Source organism: Vicia villosa, linkage group LG3, assembly GCF_029867415.1.
Source record: "Vicia villosa cultivar HV-30 ecotype Madison, WI linkage group LG3, Vvil1.0, whole genome shotgun sequence".
NCBI lineage: Eukaryota > Viridiplantae > Streptophyta > Magnoliopsida > Fabales > Fabaceae > Vicia > Vicia villosa.
Genome location: NC_081182.1, coordinates 68,565,000 through 68,574,752, shown reverse-complemented (window position 1 = coordinate 68,574,752; position 9,753 = coordinate 68,565,000). Strand labels below are relative to the sequence as shown.

At 26.6% G+C, this 9,753-nt stretch overlaps 1 protein-coding gene across 1 annotated transcript; it reads right to left on the bottom strand.

Moving 5' to 3' along the window:
• Positions 1-2,127: 2,127 nt before the first annotated feature.
• On the bottom strand, positions 2,128-3,124 carry LOC131661783 (protein PAL OF QUIRKY-like). The gene is made up of 2 exons (XM_058931411.1): positions 2,843-3,124; positions 2,128-2,753 (listed from the first exon to the last, which is right to left on the bottom strand). Exons 1-2 carry the CDS (start codon positions 2,979-2,981, stop codon positions 2,290-2,292), a joined length of 603 nt encoding a protein of 200 aa, XP_058787394.1. The 5' UTR covers positions 2,982-3,124; the 3' UTR covers positions 2,128-2,289.
• Positions 3,125-9,753: the final 6,629 nt, after the last annotated feature.

The window sequence follows — 9,753 nt, the reverse complement described above, 5'->3', positions numbered from 1 at the left end:
GATGAAGGAGTCCATATTGAAGGTCTCTCTGATATATCTCATCTATAGGTGGGCCTGTGATTAGCATTCAGTAAGTCTTGTGGAACTGGAGTTAGACTATTTTTAAAGAAACTTGAAATGGGTGTGAAGTGGAGATGAGGCTTTAAGTCTAATGCTATTATGAATCTTCTATAACTATACAAGATGCGTGTCAAAGTGGTTTAGATAAGCTGCTTAAATTTGTTCGCTCTTGCAGTGTCTTAGGGGTCTGTTAGTTGTTTTAAAATGGCTGATACTAGTTTATAGTTTCAAGTTCTTTGGTAGTCCTCTTTATAGTTCAAAGTCAGTAGGGATGCTGGAATTCTCTTTACCTCAAGCTAAGTTGTGGTGTATAATATGCTGTTGTTTCATAGTAGCTGCGATTGTAAATCGGCATTTCTTATGCCCTTGCCTAATAAATTTCCTTCTTGGCCTTTAAAAAAAAACAATTCTACCACACTCTTCTTCGACAATCCAGATTTTGAAGAACTTAAAGGAATAAACAATGATATGCTCCTGGCTGATAATAATCGTGTGATCTTCAAAACTTATGTTTTTTTTTAGAGTTCAAAATTTATGTTAAACACTTAGTTATAGTGAAATCTCAAAATGCTCTTTTTATCACCTTATTGATTTTAAATTTAATTAAGATAAATCTTAATGTCTTATATTTAAAGTCATTTGTCCAATAAATACTTATAAAATAATTTTGAGATCTATGTGTGTGTTATGCTTTAGTTTAGCCTATCTTCAGTGTGCCTTCAAGGTGTTTGATTTTTGTTCCAAAGAGATTTGGATGATGATAATGGGTTTGGAGTAAAAATCTAAGGATGACTTACAATCAGTTCCTCTCTTCTTTCCAACAAAGGCTTCTTTCAGAGATGGTGGAGTATTTCAAATCAGAGAACCAGTATAATCGAACTGTGCGTGATAAAGCTAAAGAAATAATTCGTAACTGAATAGATTCAAAGATCGTGGTTCCCAAACTCTTTTGTCTTTGATGGAAGATTGTTGCTTGGTTGTTAGGATTAAAGAATTGATTTGTTAGTTATTACTCTTGTGGATTATAATCTCTCGAAGTTTATTATTGTTAACTCTTAGTAGAATTAACTATTAGTATTGTTGTTAGATTGAGGATAAAAAATATTCTGACTCAATGTTTTGTCATTAAATTTGTACTCCATTTGTTTTATTTATTGAATGAGGTGTTTACTATTAAAAAAAAAAACTTGAATAGGTCCTAATACTCTTGATATGAAATATGTTTGTTTTAATGACTTTAACTTCCGTATCCACATTCTTACTAAATTCTTGTTAAAGACGACCTCTAATATTCCAGTGTATTCTCCTTTTATTTTTTAGAGTCATATTGTATTTCTTTATCTTATCTTGTGTTCGCATCAATATGTTTTGTACCTCTCATATATATAAAATATATTAAAGTCCCTCCTTTTTTTTATAAACTTTTATTGAATTTTATTTTGTTTTAATATTTATATTCAAGTTGTTCAACGAACTACGCCAGCATCTGTTAGATAAGTTGGCCCCTTCCAATCTCAAGAAGACTCAAACGTTTTGTCCTCTTCTCAAATCCCACAACTTACGGCACCGTGTTTCAATCCTTCAATTATTGACCTGCAAATTGGAAGAAAACAACAACAAACAAAACATAGATCACGCATATAAGGATTAGTTCAACATAATACAAATCAAAATGAATAACCCCTTTCTTCAACAAAGAAAAAATAGAATAATCTTAATTTAAAAAAAAAAATCTTGAGTTAAAAAAAAAAAGAGAGAGAATAATCTTAGTCAAAACAAAAAAGAATATTGAATTTCATAACTGGCCAACAAATTAAATGGGAGCTAACTCATTTAATAATAATCATTTAATAATAATCATTCAACATAAATAAGTCACGTCATGAATGAATTGAACGCAAGAAACGATGACGGACTTAGGTAGACGGAATCAATACCATCAAAAGCGGTACGCACGTGACACGTCGCAAAAACTGTTACCGAATTAGACGGCAGTTAACAGAACCACAACTTTGAAAAAAAAAGTCCAAAACAACCACCAAAAAAAATTAAGGCTCAAATAAAAAATAGAACCTCAACATCTCAAAATTTATATGAACAAAAATCTCGTATTTCACATCTCTCAAAAAAATTAAAAGTTTTGTTCTAGATCCTTCGTTCGTTGAATATTTTTTCATTCATGTATTTACTGTAATTAATATATTTATTATTTATTAATAAAATTTGGGCTTAATGGCAGTAATTATTGAAACGAGGCCCACAATACAAGGGCCTGGGTCCTCTCTCGATTTGGTGGCCCGTGTAGCAATAGGCTTTCGCCGATCCATTCCTGGCGCCGAACGAGTACCCTACCGGCGCCCTCGGCGAGCGACTGTAACGTCCGATTCTATACGACGCCGCGTACGGTGGTGATTCAGATGAAGTATAAGGTGATCTGTACGGAGAACGACTAGCACTTGAGGACGCAGACGACGGATTGGGAGAAACTTTCAACACCGATTTCGGCGGAGAAAGAACAGCTCTGATCTTCAACGGATGAGTTAATTTCAACGAGGCACGGTCGTATTCATCGATTATTTGAGCCAAATCTTCATCGTTTGTGATGGAGATCAACGTTTCCAAGTCTCCTTTTGGTAATTGACACCTTAATTTCACAGATGAACCACAGAATTCTCGAAGCTTCTCAATCAATTCTGAAAAACAACGCAAATGAACGATTAATACGATGAACGGAACAAATTGAGTGAAATTCAAGAGTGAAATGAATATTAACGGACCGAACCTGAAAACGAAATTGAACGATTAACGGCAAGAACTCTGGTGTGACCGCCGACGTAACGGAGTTCACCATCGGTTGATCGAGGGAGGATCTTGCCACCGTAGCTACAGAGAAGCTTAATGTTTACGGGTTTAGATTCCATGACTCGCTTTTGTCACTCAGTGAGTTGAATGAAAAGTGAAAAGAAAATTGGAATATTCTAGAAAGAGAGAGAAGAGAGGAAGAAGGTGTTCTTTCGGCGTTGGAATGTTGGAGCTTGAAAACTCTGGGCTGTGATTTTCGGGTGTATTTATAGGCGGAACTAGGAACTTAAGCTCTAATTTTTGTTTTTATTGTTGATTTATTTTTAATTATTTAATTAAAAAAATAAATAGAGAAAGCTAGAAAAATTTAAAGTGGATACCGACTTGGAATGTGTTTGTTAAGTGTTTAAAGCATCCAATGTAGATTCGCCATTTGGGCTATATTTCTATATATGCGGATATTCTTTTCTTTTTCGCTTTTCCAGGAAGGAAACTAGGAAAGCCAATGTTGTTTGTTAAGATATTTGTTTAATTATTTTGACTGGAAGTTGTTTATTTAGATTTGAAAATTAATTAAGTAAAAAAAAATTATGGAAAATAATTAATCTTAACTTTGAATTAACTTATGAGTGCAATTTTTTTTATTTAACTATAAAATATTTAGTCAATTCTTTGAAACTTTTAGATTTAATTAACTAATAAATAAGATAATAAAAATTCAAATATATGTATTTATATATAAAGATGAAAGCGATAAGATACTTTAATTATTTAAACAAGTGGTGAGATTAAAAAATTAGATATTTATAAATCTTACGTGATTGATTCCCAAAAAATATTTTATAATATTAATAATGTGAATATGAATTAATAGGGGTGTAAGCGGATCAGAAAAAACCAATTAAACCGACAATCCAAACCAAACCAATCCGAAGTAAAACCGATTGTTTATGGTTCGGTTCTAAAACCGAACCGAACCAATAAAAACCGATGTGATTTGGTTCGGTTCTCGGTTTTAGTTTTTAGAAACCGCCAAACCGATGAACCGAACCAATGAAAATAATTACGCTCTAAATCCTTTATTCCACCATTCATTAAGCTCAAATTTTGTACCTTTCCAACCATTCTCCATCTTTGTTTTCACTTTTTTCATGTAAGTAAAACATGCATTTAGAACTAAACTCCAAAACATATAAAGTAAAAATCATAAGTCACAACTTTCACTAAACTACTTCTCTAGTTGTCTACCTCAAATGTTGCTCTCCCTATCGCCACTATGATATGTTATGCTATCCTTCTTCTAGTTCAAATTCTCTTCGTTACTTTTCATATTTGTTTTTACCTTTCTGATTTCTTCTTCAACAAAACTCCTTCTAGTCTTGTTACAAAATAGTTTTTATGTGTATTTAAGGCGAAAACATGTTAATTGGTGTGTGTTTTTTTGTGTTCTATTTGTTAAACTTTAAAATCTATTTTCAACATTCCGATGTCAAGATTCAACTTTTATAGTGAATTTATTTCATTATGCAATGAAACTATGTCATTGTTTCATATATGGATTAAGTGCAACTTGTAAGTTGTTTGAAAAATTAGAGCATGAAATAAATGACATGATATTATTTTAAAAAATATTAGCATAAAATATACCGAAAAATACAATATTGAAAAATACATTGATGAATATAATGTTTCAAAAAAATATTAAAAACCGATCAACCAAACCAACCCAAACCGAACCAAACCGATTAGTTTGGTTCGGTTCTATTTTTGAAAAATGTTAAAAACCGAACCAAACCAAACCGATGAAGATATTATTGGTTCGGACCTTTTTTTGACCAAAAACCGGTCCAAACCGATCCGATTACACCCCTATGAATTAAATATAAAATCAAATCAAAAACACAAGTGGTACAATTTATTACTAATATAACGATATACTCCTTCTATATATGTGTGATTGCTATGCGATTAAATTGTTTTTGAAAAGAAATGTTTAGTTTAAAGATCAAATTATACTTAGCTTATTTTTTAATGTTGAACTAAAAACTCTAATCTAATTCAATTTTATGGAGCATAAATTGAATTTGATTTTAGATATTAAAATTAGAAATTATGAATATTTTTATAAAAATTTATTTTATAAAAGTATAGTAAAAAGTTTTTATTATAATATATTAAAAATTAACATTATGACTCGACATTAACAATTATGTTTGAACCAATGAAATAGTAAAAATAAATAAATAATAAGTTTAATTATAGTTTTTGTTTGATTTACAATATTAATCCCTTGATTTTGAATTCAAATAATTTTAATTTATTTTATATTTTTGTATTTAAAATTATGACGTGTCCATTATTAAAAGACATGTAACACTTATAAAATATGGAAAATTATTATATAGATTTTCTTTTGTTGAATTTTGAAAATAAAAAATATATGTTAAAAATAGACACCTTGTCTATTTTAAGTGTAAAAAAAGAGATAAAGACAAAAATTTGTTAAAGTTAAAATAAAGTGATTAATTTTATAAAGAGGAGGGATATATTTATTCCAAAAGTAAATTATTATAACTTACACACAAAACTATAGTAATAGATCATACTTTTTTTTTTTTTAAGAAATGAAGTGGATCTTTACCCCATAAAATATACCTTCAATAAAAATCGAGGAGAAAAATAGATAACCAAATAAAATTGGATAACCAAATAAAAATCAATCAAATTGGTAGTTACACATACTAAATTCAATTTTTATTTTGAAGAAAACTTACCTACAATTTTTTAGATGTGATTTATGCTATTTACTAATGAAAATATAACAAGTGTACTTTAATATCATTTAAGGAGTGAAATAGGAAAAAAAATTATATATGTGTAAGAAAAAATTATACACTTTTTATATTTTCATTAAAAAATAGTATACAATGTATTTGAGTATTCTCTTTTGGAATTTTAAAAACTACAAATTAAAAAAAAAATTGTCTTTTTAATGGAGTAGGTCTCACATTTGTAGGCCAATCTTACCATAGACACTGTAATTTTTATGGACTCTACACTTTATATAACCTCTTTCACATTATATACTCAAATTTTTAATGTTAGACTTATTAATTATAAAGTTAAATGGAATACAATACTTAAATTTCTTTTTTCTTTTCTAAATTATATATATATATATATATATATATATATATATATATATATATATATATATATATATATATATATGCTCTCATTTGCGTTTGATTTGTAAAATGAAAAATACTGAACAGAACAGTACAAAACAATTTTATGTATTGTACTGTGTTTGATGATTAATGCACTGAATAATTTTTTTCTCAATTTTTCTTAATATGTTTATGTATCTGATAAAATAAAATAATTTTTACTATAACATTATTTATTGATATATAAAATATTAATTTTTATGAATTGAAATATTAAATAATAAAAAGGACAAAAAAAGATAAAGAGATAAAAAAATTTAATGTACTTTGTTTAATATATTTATGCAGCAGATAAAATAATATAATATTTACTATAATAATTTTTATTATTATATAAAATATCGATATTTATAAATCAAAATATTAAATAATGAGAAGAAAAGAAAAATGACAAATAAGAACTTTTTTTCTCTACTTTGTTTGATATGTCGATGAACCGAATAAAAAATAATATAATTTTATTATAATATTATTTATTGATTTATAAATATTAATATTATATTTATGAATTAAAATATTAAATAGTGAGAAAGAATGAAAAAAGTAATAGTTTAATGTTTTTTTGATAATTTTTATTTGGGACAAAAAGTTGTCCCACAGTTTAGTGGGGGACAAGAATTCGTGGTTTTATCCTATATTCACATCTCTTGTCATTTATTTTGTCCAATATCATAATTAATTTATGCATCAAACAAAGTAAAAAGAAAGTTGTCAGTACCTTATTTTTTAGCAAATCAAACCTAACAAATATTAAGAAAGATTAATGGCCTACATATTATTTCGTTATCTTTTTCTTACTAGTGTCTTACCCGTGCGTTCGCACGGGTACCCGTCATTTTCGCGCATTGTGATTGAGGGAAATAAAAGATGATAGGGAAAGTGTTATTTTGTTCAATATAGATATTATTGTAGAAGTAAATATCCTAAAAATAAAATTGTAAAATATAGAAATTTCTTTTCAATAGGTTGGGCCAAAGTTTGGGATATACTGATTAAAAAACATTATTTTCCCCTTAATATTCAATATTTCGATCAATAACTTCATGTTCCTGTTAATATTTAATATTTTGATCAGTAACTCACGTTTTCGTTAATATTGAATATTTTATTCAGTAACTTCATGTTCCCATTAATAGTCAATATTTTGGTCAATAACTTCATGTTTCAGCTAATATTCATTATTTTGATCAGTAACTCCGTATTCCCGTTAATATTCCAAATTTGTTCCCGTTAATATTTAATATTTTGATCAGTAACTTCATGTTCCCGTTAATATTTAATATTTTGATCAGTAACTTCATGTTCCCGTTAATATTCATTATTTTGATCAGTAAGTCCGTGTTCCCGTTAATATTAATTATTTTGATCAATAACTTCATGTTTTAGTTAATATTTCAAATTTATTCCCGTTAATATTCAAAAAAATTATCAGTAAAAGGTATCAGTAAAAGATTAAATTTGGGTTAAAATTAAAAAAGTTATAAAAAATACTAATATTAAAAAATTGAATATTGAAAATAAAAATTAATTAAGAAAATAAAGTTTATATGTTGTTTTATTAGTATGCAATAAAAATTGGAAAGATCAATTATTTGACTTAAATTATTAATGTTTTACCAATAGTAAAACAAAATGTGACCTGCATAAAGAACAGACAACACAATGTCGATTGTCCAATGCAATAAACTTATTCACATTTACTTTTAACTTACTAACATTGGTTCCCGTTAATATTGAATATTTTAATTAATAACTCCATGTTCCCGTTAATATTCAATAGTTTGATCAATATCTTCATGTTCTGGTTAATATACAATATTTTAATCAGTAACTTCATGTTCCCGTTAATGTTGAATATTTTGATCAATAAACATCATTTTCCCGTTAATAATCAATATTTCGATAAGTAACTTCATGTTCCCGTTAATATTCAATATTTTGACCACTAATTCATATTATCGTTAATATTCAATATTTTATTTAGTAACTTCATGTTCCCGTTAATATTCAATATTTTGATTAGTAAATTCATATTTCCACTAATATTCATTATTTTGATCAGTAACTTTGTATTTCCGTTAATATTCCAAATTTGTTCTTGTTAATATTCAATATTTTGATCAGTAACTTCATGTTCCCGTTAATATTTATTATTTTGATCAGTAACTCTGTGTTCCCGTTAATATTCATTCCTACTAATTCTCCCTTAACAACTTTTAATATGTCCATATACTTAATGCCATCTTGCCACTTAGTAGCCGTTAGATCTTATTACTTATTCTCATGCTTAGAGAAATATGGATGTTACATGAATCAACAGTATAATTATTCCTATATATAAATATTTTTGTTTTGGAATTATTTATATTTTTTTAAATCAATAGTAAATTTGTTCGCGTTATTATTCAACATTTAATTAAATGTGTTAATATCATTACCATATGCGCGCACCATATCAGTACTCGTGTGTTCGCACAAGTGATAATTTTTGTTTTGGAATTGTTTATAAAAATATTTAAATCAATAGTAAACTTGTTCTAGTTGTTAATTAATATTTAAACCAATAGCTTAATATCAGTATTATATGCGCGTACTATATCAATACTCGTGTGTTCGCATGGGTATTGGTATGGTATGTTAAGTTCTCGTGAATTATTTACAAATTTGAAAAAAATAAGGCATTGTGATGAAATAAAGAAAAATTAAATAATATATTAATTATTCATAATCAAAATAGTTTATTATTTTTAAAAGAGATAATATTTGAATCAATAAAAAATATGTTCCCATTTACAAAAAGAAAGAAAGTAAGCTTCTCGTATTTGGATCACTCTTATTTTTTTCACACAGATATTTATTCAATTATTATTATAGTTGTATACATAAAATTCAATGATTAGCCTATATTTTTTTGTATTTAGCTTAAATTTTAATATTTCAATTATTTTATATTATATATAGATAAATATGTATTAATCATTGATGAGGTTGTTCCCGTTAAAATTTTAAATTTTATAAATGACAAAAAAATTGTATGATTAATAAAAAATATCATACAATTTTGATACTATTTATTCATATATTACTTATGTTTCATTCAATTAGTATTTATATTGAAGTTCATTTAGATTATATGCTTATTTTGTACCCAAAAAATATGCGATTTTACTATCAACTTATAGATTGAAAACTCTATACACTATTTTATGTATAATAATAAACTATCTTGTTCCCGTTCATAAATATATAATTATTTGTTATACGATTCTCATATTTAATATTTCATTGTCCTTTCATTGTGAAAATATCTTTCTTCTTAATTTAAACCAAGTCATAATCTCATATAAAATTAAAATAAAATTATAGGCTATATTAAAACTGGAAATTAATATATTTGATTAAGATTTATTGAATTATTTAAAGTTATTTAAAAAAACTTTATTCTATATTTATATTTTTAAATAAAAGGATATATTGTTGAAGTAATTGATTCAACTAATGACATGGATATTTTTCTGTTTTTGTTTTTTCACCGTATCAGTAAAATATTTTCACCCATAATATCGTAATTTTTTTTATTAATTTATAAGTCACATAAAATATTACCGTATTTAAATTTATGACTGACACACATACACACACACACATATATATATATATA